At 43.8% G+C, this 21,024-nt stretch overlaps 2 protein-coding genes across 6 annotated transcripts in view; one reads left to right on the top strand and one right to left on the bottom strand.

The window, feature by feature from the left end:
* The window catches only part of LOC117497540 (sodium bicarbonate cotransporter 3-like), a 68,913-nt gene that overhangs the window by 5,744 nt on the left and 42,145 nt on the right, over positions 1-21,024 (bottom strand). For both annotated transcript variants that reach the window (XM_034149507.1, XM_034149506.1), the window contains exons 14-18: positions 9,223-9,468; positions 8,046-8,151; positions 7,677-7,838; positions 6,106-6,219; positions 4,526-4,687 (exon numbers count right to left, since the gene is read on the bottom strand). In XM_034149507.1, the coding sequence (XP_034005398.1) occupies positions 4,526-4,687; positions 6,106-6,219; positions 7,677-7,838; positions 8,046-8,151; positions 9,223-9,468 (790 nt within the window). The remainder of the gene's footprint in view (positions 1-4,525; positions 4,688-6,105; positions 6,220-7,676; positions 7,839-8,045; positions 8,152-9,222; positions 9,469-21,024) is intronic.
* On the top strand, positions 1,915-20,948 carry LOC117497541. 4 transcript variants are annotated; one of them, XM_034149508.1, is made up of 11 exons: positions 1,915-2,202; positions 3,012-3,122; positions 3,208-3,251; positions 12,322-12,522; positions 13,551-13,601; positions 13,732-13,860; positions 14,790-15,069; positions 16,471-16,559; positions 16,651-16,701; positions 17,495-17,623; positions 20,374-20,948. In XM_034149508.1, the coding sequence occupies exons 2-11, from the start codon at positions 3,109-3,111 to the stop codon at positions 20,655-20,657; spliced, it is 1,272 nt and encodes a 423-aa protein (XP_034005399.1). In that variant the 5' UTR covers positions 1,915-2,202; positions 3,012-3,108; the 3' UTR covers positions 20,658-20,948. The 4 variants fall into 4 exon arrangements, with proteins under 4 accessions (XP_034005399.1, XP_034005400.1, XP_034005402.1 ...); XM_034149509.1 differs by lacking the exons at positions 3,012-3,122; positions 3,208-3,251 and adding an exon at positions 11,207-11,351 and having other exon boundaries at positions 1,935-2,202; XM_034149510.1 differs by lacking the exons at positions 1,915-2,202; positions 3,208-3,251 and adding an exon at positions 11,207-11,351 and having other exon boundaries at positions 3,027-3,122.

Here is a 21,024-nt window from a genome sequence, read left to right as displayed (position 1 = left end):
ATTGTTCTTTCTTAGTAAGATCCCATTTTCATTACAAATGTGGTCTTACCTTGACTTGAAGATGAAGTCCATGCTATCCTTCTGGACAACAATAGCTATTACTTTTTTGTAAAAGTCCTCCTTATCTTCCTGTAGTTTCAAAAGTCTAGTTTGTTGTTTGCGTCTACCGTCTCTGCGTAGAATAACAGTAGCAACAAGAACCTGTGGGCTCACGTGCGCCCCCTTCAGTGCGGCAGAGGTTATGGCTGCCTCTCCTGGTGCTTTCTCATTGCCGTCGTATGATGAGACCAGCGAGCCTAAATATCATATATACGTGAAATAAGTTATTTAGAGACTATGGATGGCGAGGATAAATGTAATAAAGGGATCTACAAACATTACATTGGTGACCTACAGTGAGATGGGAACAGGCATGCGCTTAGGGCCCGCTTTCCAGCCAGTTTCTGTGGGGTGACGCATCTGAGGTGAGGCAGAGCTCATCTGTGCCTCCATCAGTGGAGACATTTTATTATTATTTTTCTTTTCTTTTGTTTTTTTTCCGTTACATTGGAGTATGACAGGTGAGGCTCTGCATCCCCTGCCTGCACATCGCTGATCCAGATATAAAAACCCAAATGTTCCTGTACACATGAAGAAACATCTTCATCAACTTGACAACACATGCAGCATTTAGAAAACATTCAGCAACTTGAGGAGACATGCGCAGCGTTTACTAAAAGCTGCAGAAACCAAACGCTGCACTGTTACGTGCCGTAGTGTGTGTGTGTGTGTGTGTGTGTGTGTGTGTGTGTGTGTGTGTGTGTGTGTGTGTGTGTGTGTGTGTGCTTTTGTGTGTGTGTGTCTCTCTCTCCCTGATTGTCTCCAGGTGCAGCCTCTCCCCCAGGTGCTCCCAATCCCCAATCAGGGCCTCCTTAAAGGACCTGAGGAAGGCTGCAGTGGCCTCTCTTTCTCCTCTGGCTGCATGTGTGCTGCATGGTGTCTCTGTCTCTGTGTTTCGTTAATTATTATTAGATGTGCTCCAGTGTATATTTGTGTCCTAGCTTATCTTAGTTTACTTTGCAAGTTGGCTGGTGAGCCCTTTTTCTTTTGTCCATTAAAAGACCATCTTGTGGCTTCACAGATCAGCTTCCTCTCCCTTTTCTCTCGCCTGGTCATTTTATATTGTGTTACTTCCCTCTGGTCCCCTAGCCCAGTAGGGAACGTAACAAATGGGGGTTCGTCCGAGATCTTTGAGACAAGGAGTGAGTATCTGATTGTTTGTTGTGTAGTGTTGAGATTGTGTTTGGTGGTAGCAGTAGTGTATAGAAGTGTAGCATTGGCTGAAGTCTCTACTGTTGAACAGCTTCCTCAGTTTAGACAGCGGAGCGTCTAGCTGGGCTGAATCAGTCCTTCCTTCAGGCACTCATTTATTATTTTGCCTTTTTTATTTTCGGGGTAACCCTGGGTGGGGCTTTAGTCCCTGTTGGGGGCAGCAGGCGCTTCAGGGTTTCGGCCGCTGATGTTTGCCTTTAAAGTCGCCTCGAGCCCGGCACGCTCCAGAAGAGAGGTAGGTACGTTGTGGTAGGCAGGATCTGGGGAAGTTCGTTATTTGGAAGACTGACGTCAGTGTTTGAGGCTTTAGTGGCAGGTTGTTGTGTCACAGCATTTCAATAAATAAATCTTGTAGTTGGTCGTGGTTGAGTATGGTTTTTGTTTTGGAGCAGTTTGTGGCCAATCCTACCGTGTGTCAGCTAGCCTGGTGTATGGAGGTTGACTTGCGGTTAATTGCTGGCCACTATAATGCTTTTGTCTCCACTGCTCTCGCTAAAAGTGATCTCAAGGCTACTTTGCTAACTGGGCTAGTTGAGCAGGGGGTTTTGAGTCTGCCTGATTCAGTGGAATCTCCTGGCACGGTGGCCGGGGCTGTTGCAGTAGTATCTCCTAGTGAAGGCCACGTTGGTGTTACGCCTGGTGTTCAGAGCGCTAGTGCACAGGCAAAGCCTTTCACCATGCCTCACTTTGACCCGTTGTCTGCCCAGTCCTCTCCTACAGGCTCTAGGTTAGATGCCAGAATAAAAGTGGCTCGTCTCCAGTGGGAGAAGGAGGAGCGTGATAGGGATTTTCAGCTCAGGAGGGAGCTGGAGGCAGACACTGCTGGAGCTCCAGGCAGCTGTGGTGGGTGACTCTGCTGTTACACAGTCTGGTCCTGCTGCCTCCTTCGACGTGAGTAGACACATTTCTTTGGTCCCTGTTTTTCGTGAGTCAGAAGTGGAGACCTACTTCGGTGCATTTGAGCGCATTGCTGCTGCTCTGCGCTGGCCAGAAGATGTGTGGGCCATGCTTGTACAGTGCAAGCTAGTCGGCAAGGCTCAGGAGGCCTGCTCCTCTCTTTCTGTCGAGGATAGTCTGGTGTATGACAAAGTGAAAGGTGCTGTTCTCAGGGCGTATGAGCTTGTGCCTGAGGCCTACAGGCAGCGTTTCCGCGGCCTGAAGAAAACTCCTGGCCAGACGTATGTGGACTTCGCGAGGGAGAAGAAAGTCCTCTTTGACAGGTGGTGTAGAGCTGGTAAAGCGGATGACATTACCTCAATGTGTGAACTAATGATGTTGGAGGAGTTTAAAAACTGTGTACCCGAGCGTACTGTAGTCTATTTGAATGAGCAAAAAGTAACTACCCTTCAGCAGGCTGCCACTCTAGCAGATGAGTTTGCACTGATACACAAAAGCGTTTTTTTTCAGTGTGATTCCCCCCAGCGAGACCCTCATAGAGCTCCTGACACATACGTCCCCTGTGCCAGTTTTCCAGTGTCAGATCCCAAGCTAGAAAAGTCTTGTTTTTTTTGTCATGACCCTGGTCATTTCATAGCAGACTGTGCAGCTTGGAAGAGGAAGCAGGCAGCAGGTGGCAAGCACCCAAGAGGGGTGGGATTGGTTACAGCAGTGTGTCCTAGTGGACGGGCCACTGTTAACCAAGGGCCTGATGAGTTTTTAAACCTTTCATCTCCACTGCCTTTGTCTCTCTGTCAGGGAAGGTGGAGGACCAGCGGCAGGTCACGGTGTTACGAGACAGTGGTTCACAGTCGTTCATCCTTGCCAGTGTTCTGCCCTTGAGTGCTGAGTCTGCCTGTGATGCAAGTGCCATGGTAAGAGGTATTGAAATGCGTTTTGTGCCCGCACCTCTCCACAAGATCCAGGTCCAGTCTAAACTGGCTACTGGTTTCTTTCCAGTTGCTGTGCTGCCCAAGTTTCCTGTCGAGTGGATTTCATAATGGGTAAGGATATAGCCGGGGGTAAAGTGTATCCTACTGCTGAGGTTGTAGACGTTTCAATCCCTGGTGCTGCAGGTGGTGACCTAGCTCAGACTCAGACGGAGGTGTTTGCAGGTTGTGTTTTGACCAGAGCTCGAGGTCCCAAGAGATTATGTTTCTTTTGTCTTGACCCTGGTCATCTAGTGGCAGGGTGTGTAGCTTGGAAGCAGCAGGTGGCAGCTTCCAAGCAGTCTACGGAAAAGCCAAAAGACCAGCACCCGGACTACAATATCGTCATCAAGGACAAGAGGGGAGCGGATAATGTGGTGGCCGATGTTCTGTCCCGTGTTTCCTTCATTTCATACCCAATAATGTGTGTGTTTTGGTAACTGTGGCCAAACACATGTTTGGTTTTATGGAGGGGGGGTGTTACGTGCCGTAGTGGGTGTGTGTGTGTGTCTCTCTCTCTCGCTTCCTTAAAGGACCTGAAGAAGGCTGCAGTGGCCTCTCCTTCTCCTCTGGCTGCATGTGTGCAGCATGGTGTCTCGGGGTGTTTCTCAATCTTGAGTACGCTTGCTTGGTAGCACATGTCTGCCGAGCATCTTGCTTCAGAAGCGAGTCAAGAATACTTCCTGGCATTCGGAAAACAAAGAGTGGAACACGCTAGCAAGTGTGCAGGTGTGCGTCATATGAGAGGCCCCGCCTCTTACATCTTCCACCACAGATTTGGGGAAATTGGTCCGTGCGCAAAGCATTGTGGGGATTTTAAGACCGCGGAGTCTACTCATGTGCAGCCTCGATATTTCTCCAAACGGAGTACGCCGGGCTCGGTAGATTTCCAAGTATGCTGGAGATTGGAACAGTACTTCGGCGGCACTCGATGACGTAGTATGCTTGAAATAGTGGCTCTGAAGCAGCTTTACTCGCGATTGAGAAACACCCTCTGTCTCTGTGTGGGACCTGTGTTTCGTTAATTATTATTAGATGTGCTCCAGTGTATATTTGTGTCCTAGCTTATCTTAGTTTACTTTGCAAGTTGGCTGGTGAGCCCTTTTTCTTTTGTCCATTAAGAGAGAGATCAGCTTCCTCTCCTTTTTCTCTGGCCTGGTCATTTTATATTGTGTTACTTCCCTCTGGTTCCCCTAGCCCAGTAACACACACGTTTTAATATCTCCCAGCTGTGTGCGTCACTTTTTATTAATATTAATAAAAATGTTATGCAAATCTAAGAAGTTACAGAGAAACACTACACAGCATCATCAGTGTTGTTTCATATATTGTGGTTCTGAGTGCCTGACCTTCAGCTTGTTCTCCTTCCTGTTGACGATGACGGCGGTGATCTGCTGGTCCATGAAGATGAGGATCGTGCAGAGCAGCGCGGGAACCGCCGCCGCCAGCAGCGTCCACCACGGGTTGGTCCCCAGAGGAGAGATCAGCCAGCCGCGGGAGCTCGACGTGGGCTTAGAAAAGAAGGAGAACAGGCGTTTAAACAAAAATAAAAACTCTTTATTATGACATTCTTCCACATGACAGGTAGACCTCCTGTTGTGACTCTTTTCAAACCCGAATATGTAGTTTAATGTTCGAAAAAGCCTCAGTAACTTTCTAAAACCTTTCGAAGTGAGGCTTTTTATCAAGAAATGGTGCATTTGTGAGGGACTATTTTCAGCGGCGGATTAATCCACATTGGGTGCTCTACATCCTCGGTCCCCAACCTTTACCCTCAAAATGTGACCATATTAAAAATGAAATATAACTGAAGTAAAAAGACTGAAAGTGTAATGTAAGAGTGGATTTATTTGGGACTATTTTCAGCGGCGGATTAATCCACATTTGGTAACTGTAATCAGTGTTCCCTTCCCTTAAAGGAATCATTTGATATCCTTCAGTAAACAAATAGTTTGTGTACCAACATCAAGTTACATAAAAAAAAAGTAATAGTTGTTCCTGACGTTTTATATATTACATTTTAAATATTCATATTCATGTTTCAGCGTCTAATCTCTCTTTGAAAACATTTCCCATCCTGCAGCTGGAGGTCGATGCTCTACTTTGTTGAACTCTGTAGGAACACAAGACCCCAAAAAACACACATAACACGCTGTGCACATAACACCCGTACACAGCGTGCTGTACTCTGACAGGGAACACACTCCTGACCTCTGACCTGTTTCCACACTGAGCCAACAGCTGCTTTATCCAGGAAAAACTATGTAATCTCTAGAAATAAATGTGATTTCTTTGATCCTATATTTCAGTCCTTTAAATGTAGATCCTGGGATAGAGTGCTGTCTATTTTTAATACATTTAAAGCTTTTATTGAGGTCTTAATTCAGAGATCCCTATTCTTATGGGTTTACTTCAAAAACATAGTGACTATTGGCTAGCGCTCCATCTGGCTGTACGTGATAGGCTAAGGGGCGGGACATCTCTAAGCGGTTTACCAATCACAACAGAGCCGGCCTGCTAACCAATCAGAGCAAAATATAATTGTTTGTCTTGCATCAAAACAATAAAGAAATATGATTTAATTCAAATCAAATACAAATCTTGTGACTGTTAACAATAAAAAACAATTGAAAAAATTACAACAATTAATAATAAATAAATTAAAGATAAGAAATACAAGAAATATATTTATTTTTGTATTAAATAAAAAGGGGAAATGTATCACTAAAAACAAAATGAAATATGAAGCATGCACTGGAAAGAAATTCTACCAATATTTAAATGATTGGTGTAGCCCCCTTTCTCTTCTGTCGCTGTCCGTAAACACGTGCATCTCCATGAAGGGAAAAGGCGGAGCGGCATCCACGCGCTCCTTTCAGAGATGAGATCAGAGCCCTTTGTTTTAGCGCTCAGGTGAGTCCCTGCTTACCTGGAAGCGGTCGGGAACGTGCAGCTTTGGAGAAGGAACCCCCACCAGGTAGTCCAGCAGCACCATGATGGTGATGGTGAGGAACACGGCGAAGTCACTGATGGTGGAGCGCACCTGAACACAACATATCGGCTCAGATTATAATTGATACGTTGAAGAAATTATTTCCAACCAAACTCTCAAAATGTACCCTTTTTTGCACCATTTTTAAAAATCTTAAATTATATGTTTAGTGCAGAGATAACTGAAGAATTAATTTACAAATGTTATGTTTTTTTAAATGTAAATATATTAAGAAAAACAGCTGGGAGACCAGGGGACACTAAAAAGTGACGCACGCAGCTGGGAGAACAGGGGACACTAAAAAGTGACGCACGCAGCTGGGAGAACAGGGGACACTAAAAAGTGACGCACGCAGCTGGGAGACCAGGGGACACTAAAGAGTGACGCACGCAGCTGGGAGACCAGGGGACACTAAAGAGTGACGCACGCAGCTGGGAGACCAGGGGACACTAAAGAGTGACGCACGCAGCTGGGAGACCAGGGGACACTAAAGAGTGACGCACGCAGCTGGGAGACCAGGGGACACTAAAGAGTGACGCACGCAGCTGGGAGACCAGGGGACACTAAAGAGTGACGCACGCAGCTGGGAGACCAAGGGACACTAAAGAGTGATGCACGCAGCTGGGAGACCAGGGGACACTAAAGAGTGACGCACACAGCTGGGAGACCAGGGGACACTAAAGAGTGACGCACGCAGCTGGGAGACCAGGGGACACTAAAGAGTGACGCACGCAGCTGGGAGACCAAGGGACACTAAAGAGTGATGCACGCAGCTGGGAGACCAGGGGACACTAAAGAGTGACGCACGCAGCTGGGAGACCAGGGGACACTAAAGAGTGACGCACGCAGCTGGGAGACCAGGGGACACTAAAGAGTGACGCACGCAGCTGGGAGACCAGGGGACACTAAAGAGTGACGCACGCAGCTGGGAGACCAAGGGACACTAAAGAGTGACGCACGCAGCTGGGAGACCAGGGGACACTAAAGAGTGACGCACGCAGCTGGGAGACCAGGGGACACTAAAGAGTGACGCACACAGATGGGAGACCAGGGGACACTAAAGAGTGACGCACGCAGCTGGGAGACCAGGGGACACTAAAGAGTGACGCACACAGCTGGGAGACCAGGGGACACTAAAGAGTGACGCACACAGCTGGGAGACCAGGGGACACTAAAGAGTGATGCACACAGCTGGGAGACCAGGGGACACTAAAGAGTGACACACGCAGCTGGGAGACCAGGGGACACTAAAGAGTGACGCACACAGATGGGAGACCAGGGGACACTAAAGAGTGACGCACACAGCTGGGAGACCAGGGGACACTAAAGAGTGATGCACACAGCTGGGAGACCAGGGGACACTAAAGAGTGACGCACACAGCTGGGAGACCAGGGGACACTAAAGAGTGACGCACACAGCTGGGAGACCAGGGGACACTAAAGAGTGACGCAAGTGTGTTTTTATATCTGCGTTGTGAAACGTCAGAAACTCCTCCATGTTTTCGTACCTTGGTGGGGAAGTACCGTTTGGTCTTGAACTGTTTGAGGAAGGAGGAGAGGAAGAAGGTGGTGAAGAAGAGGATGACGGACCAGAAGAGGACGTCGGGGACGTAGGGGCCGAGGGGGCCACAAGCCGAGCCCTCAAACACCCCCCCGAACTCCTTACAGTCCTGCAGAGGGATAAACACATGCACTGTAACAAGTATTCATGTTGTACACACTGCAGGAGAATAAGGGTGCAAATGAGGCTTTATGTGATTGGGTGAATTTAGGAGAGATCAGAGACAGACTCCTGGACGTGGATTTATTTGAGTTTTCACCAGCCTGAAAGAAGATAATCTATATGTTATATATAATATAAATATTTGATGTCCTACCTTCACTGTCAGCTCGTCCCAGCGGATGTTTTCTGAGGTAGCGTTTGAGTTGCTCCACTGATGCAGGGTGTCTGTGGAGGCGTTGGCAGGAGGAGAGCAGCGGCACCTGCAACAGGACCAGGTTCACATTAAGCATACTGGATTCTGATAGAGAAACAAGCTGCCACTCCACGCTATGTTCACCAAATAGCATCGTGAAGACACAGATTTCTAACATCAAACTGCTTTATTCTGTGTTGTGAACGCTTTTAAAGGACACCTATCATGCTATATTTAAATGATATATTGTAGGGCCATAGCAGCGGGAGCAAACGCTTGCCTCGGGGAGGGAGAAAGAAAGCCACAGCGGAGAATAAACAGAAGGGTAACCATGGCAACTATGGGCGGGAAGTCTTCTTCGCTGCTTTTGTGGCAGACTACAGCGCCACTTACAGGCCTGGCATATGTACTACAGCGTCTCCAGCGCTTTCGAGCGGCAATGGCCGGCCGTGGCCCAACCCCACATTCCCCTGATAGGTGGAGAGTTGGCCCAATAGCCGTAGCGCCACCGTCCTGACGTCAGGACAGTGTCCTCTCTCTCTCTCTCTCCCCTGACAGCCTGTCAGGGGAGAGAGATCAGTTTTTATCAGATCCGTTGCAGCCCCTTTTTTAGAGATTTGGGTATGGAGGAAAATAGAGAGGGTTGTGTTTTCTGACACTTGGTGAGTTCCCTGGAACACCAGGGACACATATTCATGTATAAAAGACGTACAAAAGTGCATTTTGCATGATAGGTCCCCTTTAATCAAAGTGTCCATTTGCTTTTTAGTTGAGGAGATTTATGAGGATCTTTGGCTCATGGGAAAAAACATCTGGATCCTAAATGATCAGAGAAACAAGCTGAGCAAACGTTAACCCTAACCTAACCCTAGCTTCAAGTTAAACCCCCTCGAACATCCTGATCTTAAGTTATCAGACAAGCAAGTAGCTGTAGGTTTGCAGACAATCAGTCCTATGCACAACCAAGTTGCAAAAACAGAGATTTTCTACTTGAAACGGCTTCATTCCGTGTTTTGTACTGGTTGTAATCACCATGTCTGCTTCACAGAGGAAAAGACCTCTGCGGGTAATTCAGCTTTGATTGTGAGACCCCTAGAGGCAGAAACAAGTCATATTATGAATGTTAGTCCGTCCTCACGTGTATAAGGTGAGGTTGTCCAGCTGGTTGTGCATGTTGATGGGAAACTGCTTCCCGAGGTGCACCAGCTTCTGCAGAGCCTCGTAGATGAAGATGATGCAGATGAGGGAAGCGAAGGCCTCCTCGGTGAAGCGGGTGATGTAGCAGACCATGGAGCTGGCGTCGGTGGCGACCAGCAGCAAGCAGAGGAAGGCCGTCCAGAGCCCGATGCTGGTGCGCAGAGACAGGTAGCACAGGCCGTAATCACTGCGGAAACACAGGAGGGGGCCGTACGCGTTTTAATGATTCAAACGCTTCAAGCTCTTTATCGGCATACGCACAGTAGCTGCAGAGTAGATGTGGCAATGGAGATCTGAAGTACCAGGCTCGTCAAACAATGCAACATCAATATATAATACAACACATTTTAAAAACAAGAAAATAGTGCAAGAGAATGTTGCAAGACCAAAGTGCAAGTAAGTACAAAATAAAGGCCTAAAGGAACTACAGCACGGTCACATGACTTCACGTCACCACCGCTAAGCTAAAGGTGGCTAATGTTGGGCTATAAAGGAACTACAGCACGGTCACATGACTTCACGTCACCACCGCTAAGCTAAAGGAGGCTAATGTTGGGCTATAAAGGAACTACAGCACGGTCACATGACTTCACGTCACCACCGCTAAGCTAAAGGAAGCTAATGTTGGGCTATAAAGGAAATACAGCACGGTCACATGACTTCACGTCACCACCGCTAAGCTAAAGGTGGCTAATGTTGGGCTATAAAGGAACTACAGCACGGTCACATGACTTCACGTCACCACCGCTAAGCTAAAGGTGGCTAATGTTGGGCTATAAAGGAACTACAGCACGGTCACATGACTTCACGTCACCACCGCTAAGCTAAAGGAGGCTAATGTTGGGCTATAAAGGAACTACAGCACGGTCACATGACTTCACGTCACCACCGCTAAGCTAAAGGAAGCTAATGTTGGGCTATAAAGGAAATACAGCACGGTCACATGACTTCACGTCACCACCGCTAAGCTAAAGGTGGCTAATGTTGGGCTATAAAGGAACTACAGCACGGTCACATGACTTCACATCACCACCGCTAAGCTAAAGGAGGCTAATGTTGGGCTATAAAGGAACTACAGCACGGTCACATGACTTCACGTCACCACCGCTAAGCTAAAGGAGGCTAATGTTGGGCTATAAAGGAACTACAGCACGGTCACATGACTTCATGCAACATGCAACATAATTAAATAACATTAAGGTTAAAAACTGAATTAATGTTTTAAAGGTTAATATTCAACTTCAGTTGAAAGTATTGTGCAGCACATTTAAAGTTAAACTCTGGTCTAATCCGGTTTAAACAGGAATCCTTTGTGATTGATTAAACAGAGAGCACTGCTGGTCCATCAGACTCCTGACCTCTGAACGGCCAATCAGAGAGCAGGGATCAATTACCAGATCAATAATCCACCAATCAGTAACCAGAGGTCTGAAACTGCTGAATGTAAGAAGGTGAAGAACCACCAAAAGAATCAAATAACATATTTAAAAAAGGTCAAATGTCCTACAATGCTCAAACCAATAGAAATAATGGAATCCCTTTAAGAACATTTTAACAAATTATTATGATTATCATAAAACCGGCTTTTCAAGTTGAAACTGCATTAAAAACGTCCGTCTTTCTTTTCAAGGTTTGCAATTTGGACTGAAAAGTGGGACTGCAAACGACTTCAGTGTATTATATATATATATTGCTTTCAACTAACCTAATACAGTTATGGGAAACATGTTGATATAATACATTTAATTCAAGTCAATGTTTCAGGTTTTTTAACGTTCCTTTATCCATTACACAGTACTACGGATATATTTCATTTCTACTGTTAAACCAGGCTCTCATTGTTTAGCTGGCATTGTTTTTTGTGTTTATTAGACATGCCATATCTCTTCAAAATAAAGAAAACCCTTTGTATTTGTTTCCCTCAGCCCAGAATAACAATCAATAACTAGAGAATGCAATACCTGAAGACATGAAGACGTGTGAATGCTGAGAAACTGCAATTTGTGTGGGAGTCAATTAAACCAACGCTCACCTGATCTGAGGATGAAGCACAGCTGCTAAAATATAAATGTGAGGAATTCTGTAGTGAAATTTGAATGAAATATTGTTAATAAGTCTGTAATCATTAAACGTTATGAATGCCAGGAGACACTGGCGGTTCTAGACCAATTTACTGGGGGGGCCAGGCTGGGGCCGCTCATTTCATGGTCATAAGGTAATTGTGTAAAATAAACATGAAATACAGTAATTGGTATTTGTTTTTGTAAAGGAATTTTTTTAATTTAATTTAAAGGGGACCTATCATGCAAAATGCACTTTTGTACGTCTTTTATACATGAATATGTGTCCCCGGTGTTCCAGGGAACTCACCAAGTGTCAGAAAACACAACCCTCTCTATTTTCCTCCATACCCAAATCTCTAAAAAAAGGGGCTGCAACGGATCTGATAAAAACTGATCCAGATTTGAACACTGTCCTGACGTCAGGACGGTGGCGCTACGGCTATTGGGCCAACTCCACCAATCAGGAGGAGACAGCCACGGCCATTGCCGTTCGAAAGCGCTGGAGACGCTGTAGTACATATGCCAGGCCTGTAGGTGGTGCTGTTCTTACTGAATCAGCCCTTGCAAATCCAGAGCTAAAACTTTTCAAATTAAGCGAAATGAGGCAGGGCTAAAATGCATGATCTGTTTGGTATAAGTATAAATATGCCTTATATAGGTATGGTCCTACACTATATTATTCAAATATAGCATGATAGGTCCTCTTTAAAATACAGTTCTTTGTTTCAGTAGTTTTTTTTTTTTTCATTTGGAGCATTTGTTTTTTCTGTTTAATCTCCACTGTACATCCGGGTCTCTGATTGGATTTAGTTCCAATGAATCGTAATATTGTAAACTTTATTTGGAGGGGGGCCACAGGGGGGGGGGGGTCCCTGGTCAGTGTTAGGGATCACTGGCCCCTGTTGGCTCCCCTTTAGAACCGCCCCTGTTGGGAACACTCACTCAGCATTCCCAACAAATAACCAATGAGACTTCAGTCAGCAGGAGACCGTCGCTCACAGACAGCGAGTCTATAAAGGGCAGCGCCTCCTCTCTCCCCCTGTATCTCCTCCTGTCTCTCATCATGGCTCCGGTTCTCCTGCTGGTTCTGCTCGGCCTGGTTCGGCTCGGCTCGGCTCAGCCGGTGGATCTGAAGAAGCTTCAAACCGCTCTGCAGGATCTGCAAGTCGAGAGGCGAGGTGAGGCCGCCAGGGTTTGACTTTAAAACTGTAATCCCTTAGACCAGCGGTTCCAAACCTGAGCAAGTGGGCCGCCAAATAATTTGCAAAACATTATAATTTGAGTGGAAACATTTTCATTATTAAGATTTTTTTTTATTGGAACCTCCTTTCCTTTCTCTTTCTTGATCCTCCTTAGCAACGGTCATTACAGTCCTTAGCAACGGTCATCACAGTCCATGACAGCGGTCTGTTCTGCTGGATTAACAACGTGTCACATGTTCTGAATCGACCAATCAGAACTTTATTTAGCCTCTGTATTGTTTATGGTTGAATGTGGGCCTGAGTAGAGAAAGGTTGGGACCCGTTGCCTTACAGTAACTAGTCACATGTCAAAAAGTGTAATCAGTGACCTAATCTGAGTATAACGAAGGAGAGCACATTAGTTCGTGTGAGCTGCATTGGCTCCCAGTGTCCTTTAGAAACATATTGTAACGGTTTACAAAGCTCTTAATGCTTTGGACCTCACATATCTCACCGGGTCGTTTTATGTCCCTGAGATCCAGCTGGCTTTTAAAAACAAGAGAAAATAAATAACAATGATATGTTTTTTACTGAAGTGTATGTAGAAATGTGACCGTAGAAAAGGCGAAACCAAGATATTTGTATATAAAAAAATGTAGGAGCAGTAATGGTTTACAAATGCTGTTTAAGCTTTAATTAAAACACAGAATGTATTTTTGTTAAATTAAGAAATGTAGTATGTCTACCTATAATATATCCATCTGTATGTCAAGATGTAACCCTGTGATCCTGTAATCTCTTATTCCTTCAATCTAATCAGATAAAGTTCCCTCCTGATTACGTTATCATGTAATCCGTTATTCCTAAAACCTGTAAACCGTATTTATTAATATATATAACAAATCTTTAAAAAGTTTGAAAGCATGTGTATTGTAATGAAGGATTACTATCGTCTTTCATGAGGAATAAATATGGCTTTTCGGTCATAAATACCGCCTGAAATAACATTTTTAAATTGTTTGCAGAGATGAGCTTGCGTCTGGACATGGCTGAGAGGGAACTGAAGAGAGTGAAAGGTGAGAAATCTTTAAGAGATGTCTCGCAAAAGGATAAGAGTGAAATGATCTTTAGATTTTTATAGATTTGGTGAACAAATATGTGTATAAAAGTCTTGTATGGCAGATTAGAGGAATGTCTTCTGTGCAGAAACCCCTAAAGTTGCGTTCGCCGCCTCGCTGGGAGGAAACGGCCTGGTGAAGGCGACCAGCGGAAACAAAAACCTCGTCTACACGGACCTGCTGACCAACGTCGGGGGGGCTTACAACGCCAACACAGGTGAGACACAATCAACAAGCTGCCATTGAGAGGACGTGGAAACCTAAAGTGAATTTGCATCAAAGCTTCAACAAAGAACTTGATTAAGGTTCGAACGTTCAAAGGGCTTTATTGTCATATCTATGAGGCTGTATATCTGTACAATGCAACATGAATATATATAAGCCATAAAACAAATGTTGACAGACTAATGTGCAGGTATGTGAAGTTACCTATACAATGAAATGCTGTACTGCTGTTGTGTTACTATATAAATGTGAGATTGGTATGAGGTTGTGAAGGCACAGGAATTCAGCAGTCTGAATGTTTCTGTGAATATTGTTTCATTGGTTGATTGTCAGTGTCGTTATAGGAATTCTTCCAACCCAAAATGATCATACAAGTTTCCAACCACATGTTAGGTCTAAATCCTCCCCCTAACTCCCTTCTGCAGGTTATATACAGATATATATTTTTAGTTACGTATTTAAAACCAACTCGAAGGACGAGCCGCACAATATTAAGTATTGTATTTAATTATTATATTAATACAAGCAGAATTTACAGGATATTTTGTTTTATTAACACATGCCTTTCAGACACTGAGTTCTGAAATATTTAACAAGCTATTAAAAACTGATCAATTCATGTTTAATTTCCAGCAAATCAAACACAGAGTGAGTTCAATAATGTGTTTTAATTAGATAACCAATAATTAGTGTAACGCACAAGGTCCATTTTGTATAGTAAAAACATCAACAACATTACTATACATTTTTTAAAATCTATATGTTAGATATTTTACCCAGCCTTTCGCAAAATATTCTTCCTTCAGTTTGAACTTCTATGTGTGAAGTTTTACAAACCAAAGACAGCCGGACGTGCTCTCAGGTAATGAAGCTGCCTCCCATGTGCTCGGTTTAAATCCTCTCCCTAACTTCCTCCTGCAGGTGAGTTCACGGCCCCGATTCGTGGAGTTTACTACATCCGCTTCACCGCCAACGCCCCCTCCAACTTCCCCATGAGCGCCGTGCTTTACAAGAACAACAACCGCATCGAGCTGATCGCCCACGAGCAGCCGGGGGGCGAGGGCAGCGACACGGCGTCCAACGGCGCCGCCCTGATGCTGGAGGAGGGCGACAAACTGAAGATGATGCTGTGGACCAACACTCAGATCTGGGACAACAGCAACCACCACAGCACCTTCAGCGGCTTCCTGCTGTTCTCAATGTGAGCACCACGCCAGTGTTTCTACACTCTCTGCTTCACCCCTTTCCACTGAAAACCAGTTGGTGCTTGTTTGGTTCTTAGTAGTTAGCTCTAGAGACCTTGTTTCGCTTTCCACCAAGTGGTGCCACGTCATGACATCACCATTTACGTCGCTGATTTTTCTCTGCACCACTGCTCAGAAAAACAGTAAAGGCGGACTGCGTCGACTGCTGTATTAAAGTGGGGACTACCTTCTAAAGGCATACACTTGTTTTTGCCTCTTTGTTAAAGTGGGGAATACCTGTTAATATGGACACTTGTTGTCTTTGTGTTAAAGTGGGGACTGCCTTCTAAGAGTGGACACTTGTCTTTGTGCTAAAGTGGGGACTACCTTCTAAAGGCAGACACTTGTTGTCTTTGTGTTAAAGTGGGGACTGCCTTCTAAAGGCAGACACTTGTTGTCTTTGTGCTAAAGTGGGGACTGCCTTCTAAATATGGACACTTGTTGTTGTCTTTGTGTTAAAGTGGGGACTACCTTCTAAAGGCAGACACTTGTTTTTGTATTTGTGTTAAAGTGGGGACTACCTTCTAAAGGCAGACACTTGTTTTTGTATTTGTGCTAAAGTGGGGACTACCTTCTAAAGGCAGACACTTGTTGTTGTCTTTGTGTTAAAGTGGGGACTACCTTCTAAAGGCAGACACTTGTTTTTGTATTTGTGTTAAAGTGGGGACTACCTTCTAAAGGCAGACACTTGTTGTCTTTGTGTTAAAGTGGGGACTACCTTCTAAAGGCAGACACTTGTTGTTGTCTTTGTGCTAAAGTGGGGACTACCTTCTAAAGGCAAACACTTGTTTTTGTATTTGTGCTAAAGTGGGGACTACCTTTTAAAAGCAGACACTTGTTGTTGTCTTTGTGTTAAAGTGGGGACTACCTTCTAAAGGCAAACACTTGTTTTTGTATTTGTGTTAAAGTGGGGACTACCTTCTAAAGGCAGACACTTGTTTTTGTATTTGTGCTAAAGTGGGGACTACCTTCTAAAGGCAAACACTTGTTTTTGTATTTGTGTTAAAGTGGGGACTACCTTCTAAAGGCAAACACTTGTTTTTGTATTTGTGTTAAAGTGGGGACTACCTTCTAAAGGCAGACACTTGTTTTTGTATTTGTGCTAAAGTGGGGACTACCTTCTAAAGGCAGACACTTGTTGTTGTATTTGTGTTAAAGTGGGGACTACCTTCTAAAGGCAAACACTTGTTTTTGTATTTGTGCTAAAGTGGGGACTACCTTCTAAAGGCAGACACTTGTTTGTGTCTTTGTGTTAAAGTGGGGACTACCTTCTAAATATGGACACTTGTTGTTGTCTTTGTGTTAAAGTGGGGACTACCTTCTAAATATGGACACTTGTTGTTGTCTTTGTGTTAAAGGGTGGACGACCCTCCAAAAGAGTTTGACGCTGAAGCCGAGATGAAGACCCTTGAGGTTTCTCTGATGCAGCTTCAGGCAGAAAACAGAGGTACAACTCAACTCACAATGTGTTTGCTTTCACACGACCCTCATTTTGTACGTTGGATACTAAGAATGAATTGTTGTTTTTGCATTTGTAGGCATCCTAGAGAGACTGAACAGCACAGAGAGCGAGCTGAAGACCATGAGAGGTCAGTAACTCCTTAAAGTAATTATGTTAATGTCATTTAAAAAAAAGTTGTTGACAGAAAACTAAATGACTGCTATAATTGTTAGGGTTTAATAGCAGCAAGAAATGATAGTGGACTGATGCACAAAACAAGCGCCCCTCCTTGGCACTGGGTGGTAACTTTTATGGAGGATCGCCCTCTTGTGGATATTATGAGCTATTACACAATGATGAAACTACTTTTTAAATCTTTGTAAGTATCATCATTTAAATGGGCGATATATCAACCCAACTCCAAAACTCATACAAAAGAATGTTTTTTTAATTAGTTTTAGTGTTTTTTGTCCATATTTTATTATATCTAACATTTAAATAGGTGTTTTAATGTAATCTTTGCATCTCAAAGTTTACATTTAAAAAGTCAACATCAACGTATTTGTTACTTTGAAAAAGCCACAAAATATTCTGCACTTTCTGTGGAGATTGAAACTATGAAAATATCATGAAATGTGAGAAATACTACAAATATTTCCCTGGATAGTAAGTTATTTTTATTATACGAGTATTATCGTTGTTCTTACTATAAAAATAAATGCTTTTGAATGTAGGGGAATAAACAAGAAGATACTGTAGTTGGTCACAGTTTTAAATAAAAAATAAACGTACATTTGAAACTCATGTGATTACATTGTTTTAAACGTATACATAACATATTATATTGAAACTGCTGCTTACTTTAAAAGTGTGTGTACAGAACATTTGCAATTATTTGATATCTTTATTTTGTTTGTGTATTTATTGTGGTTTTTCTCCAGATGTACCGAAGGTGGCGTTTGCCGTCTCTCTCGGAGGTAACGGCCTCGTGAAGGCGACGTCAGGAAGCAAAACTCTCATCTACAAAGACGTCATGACAAACATCGGACAGGCGTACAACTCTGAGACCGGTCAGTGATGAGAACATACATCACGCCTGTTCACGTGCATCGAAATTAAACTACATGCTTATAATCACAGAGAGAGCAACAACACTCTCAACATTCAAATATGTGAAACGCCTCTATTGGACTCATTTGTTTACTTCCGGAACATAGTGACATCACTATGGAACACTCACCCTCCTATTGGCAAGCGCTCAAAACCAGGCCAGCTAACCAATCAGAGCAGAACCTGAGAGAACTCTTTAAAGTAGAGACACTACATACTGATATACACCTAAACGTCAGCAGGAGAGGACTCTTTAAAGTAGAGACACTACATACTGATATACACCTGAACATCAGCAGGAGAGGACTCTTTAAAGTAGAGACACTACATACTGATATACACCTGAACGTCAGCAGGAGAGGACTCTTTAAAGTAGAGACACTACATACTGATATACACCTGAACATCAGCAGGAGAGGACTCTTTAAAGTAGAGACACTACATACTGATATACACCTGAACATCAGCAGGAGAGGACTCTTTAAAGTAGAGACACTACATACTGATATACACCTGAACATCAGCAGAAGAGGACTCTTTAAAGTAGAGACACTACATACTGATATACACCTGAACATCAGCAGGAGAGAACTCTTTAAAGTAGAGACACTACATACTGATATACACCTGAACATCAGCAGGAGAGGACTCTTTAAAGTAGAGACACTACATACTGATATACACCTGAACATCAGCAGGAGAGGACTCTTTAAAGTAGAGACACTACATACTGATATACACCTGAACATCAGCAGGAGAGGACTCTTTAAAGTAGAGACACCACATACTGATATACACCTGAACATCAGCAGGAGAGGACTCTTTAAAGTAGAGACACTACATACTGATATACACCTGAACATCAGCAGGAGAGGACTTTTTAAAGTAGAGACACTACATACTGATATACACCTGAACATCAGCAGGAGAGGACTCTTTAAAGTAGAGACACTACATACTGATATACACCTGAACATCAGCAGGAGAGGACTCTTTAAAGTAGAGACACTACATACTGATATACACCTGAACATCAGCAGGAGAGGACTCTTTAAAGTAGAGACACTACATACTGATATACACCTGAACATCAGCAGGAGAGGACTCTTTAAAGTAGAGACACTACATACTGATATACACCTGAACATCAGCAGGAGAGGACTCTTTAAAGTAGAGACACTACATACTGATATACACCTGAACATCAGCAGGAGAGGACTCTTTAAAGTAGAGACACTACATACTGATATACACCTGAACATCAGCAGGAGAGGACTCTTTAAAGTAGAGACACTACATACTGATATACACCTGAACATCAGCAGGAGAGGACTCTTTAAAGTAGAGACACTACATACTGATATACACCTGAACATCAGCAGGAGAGGACTCTTTAAAGTAGAGACACTACATACTGATATACACCTGAACATCAGCAGGAGAGAACTCTTTAAAGAAGAGACACTACATACTGATATACACCTGAACATCAGCAGGAGAGGACTCTTTAAAGTAGAGACTCTACATACTGATATACACCTGAACATCAGCAGGAGAGGACTCTTTAAAGTAGAGACACTACATACTGATATACACCTGAACATCAGCAGGAGAGAACTCTTTAAAGAAGAGACACTACATACTGATATACACCTGAACATCAGCAGGAGAGGACTCTTTAAAGTAGAGACACTACATACTGATATACACCTGAACATCAGCAGGAGAGAACTCTTTAAAGAAGAGACACTACATACTGATATACACCTGAACATCAGCAGGAGAGGACTCTTTAAAGTAGAGACTCTACATACTGATATACACCTGAACATCAGCAGGAGAGGACTCTTTAAAGTAGAGACACTACATACTGATATACACCTGAACATCAGCAGGAGAGAACTCTTTAAAGAAGAGACACTACATACTGATATACACCTGAACATCAGCAGGAGAGGACTCTTTAAAGTAGAGACACTACATACTGATTTACACCTGAACATCAGCAGGAGAGGACTCTTTAAAGAAGAGACACTACATACTGATATACACCTGAACATCAGCAGGAGAGGACTCTTTAAAGTATATACACTACATACTGATATACACCTGAACATCAGCAGGAGAGAACTCTTTAAAGTAAAGACACTACATACTGATATACACCTGAACATCAGCAGGAGAGGACTCTTTAAAGTAGAGACACTACATACTGATATACACCTGAACATCAGCAGGAGAGGACTCTTTAAAGTAGAGACACTACATACTGATATACACCTGAACATCAGCAGGAGAGGACTCTTTAAAGTAGAGACACTACATACTGATATACACCTGAACATCAGCAGGAGAGGACTCTTTAAAGTAGAGACACTACATACTGATATACACCTGAACATCAGCAGGAGAGGACTCTTTAAAGTAGAGACACTACATACTGATATACACCTGAACATCAGCAGGAGAGGACTCTTTAAAGTAGAGACACTACATACTGATATACACCTGAACATCAGCAGGAGAGGACTCTTTAAAGTAGAGACACTACATACTGATATACACCTGAACATCAGCAGGAGAGGACTCTTTAACTTTGATATATGAAACTATTGATAATATTGTAAAAGTAAAATGAAGGATCCTGAACTCGGGAATGTTTGTGCTTCAGTTATTTTGTCTCGTGTTCATTAACCTGTCCTTCCTGCAGGTGAGTTCACGGCCCCGATTCGTGGAGTTTACTACATCCGCTTCACCGCCAACGCCCCCTCCAACTTCCCCATGAGCGCCGTGCTTTACAAGAACAACAACCTCATCGAGCTGATCGCCCACGAGCAGCCGGGGGGCGAGGGCAGCGACACGGCGTCCAACGGCGCCGCCCTGATGCTGGAGGAGGGCGACAAACTGAAGATGGTGCTGTGGACCAACACTCAGATCTGGGACAACAGCAACCACCACAGCACCTTCAGCGGCTTCCTGCTGTTCCCCCAGTGAGCGCCGACTGGGAGGAACCTTTAAGACGACTTGATTCATTCACATCTAATGTACAAATGAATCAAATAAAAAGCAGCTCGTCTAAATCATTACAACTCAAGGACTCAGTGTTTTTGTGGCTCCGTCTTAAATATTACAGTCTCGTAGCGGTGGGAATCTTTCCATGATGTTGTTGGAAAGATGTTCACAAAGTCTATTTTAGTCACACTATTAATGATCAGTTTGTTTACAACCAAAGTCCCTTTGCTCCTCTCCCACCGATCTTATTAACAACTTCATTTTTCTCTGGGATGTTGTGAGTGAATTCATCCAGTCATTTTAAATGTATGATCCTGAAGTGGTCCATTATTTTAGGAGGACTATCTAT

The sequence above is a fragment of the Trematomus bernacchii genome, unplaced genomic scaffold (assembly GCF_902827165.1).
Source record: "Trematomus bernacchii unplaced genomic scaffold, fTreBer1.1, whole genome shotgun sequence".
NCBI lineage: Eukaryota > Metazoa > Chordata > Actinopteri > Perciformes > Nototheniidae > Trematomus > Trematomus bernacchii.
The sequence above is the reverse complement of the archived record's forward strand: the minus strand, read 5'-3'. Positions and strand labels throughout refer to the sequence as shown.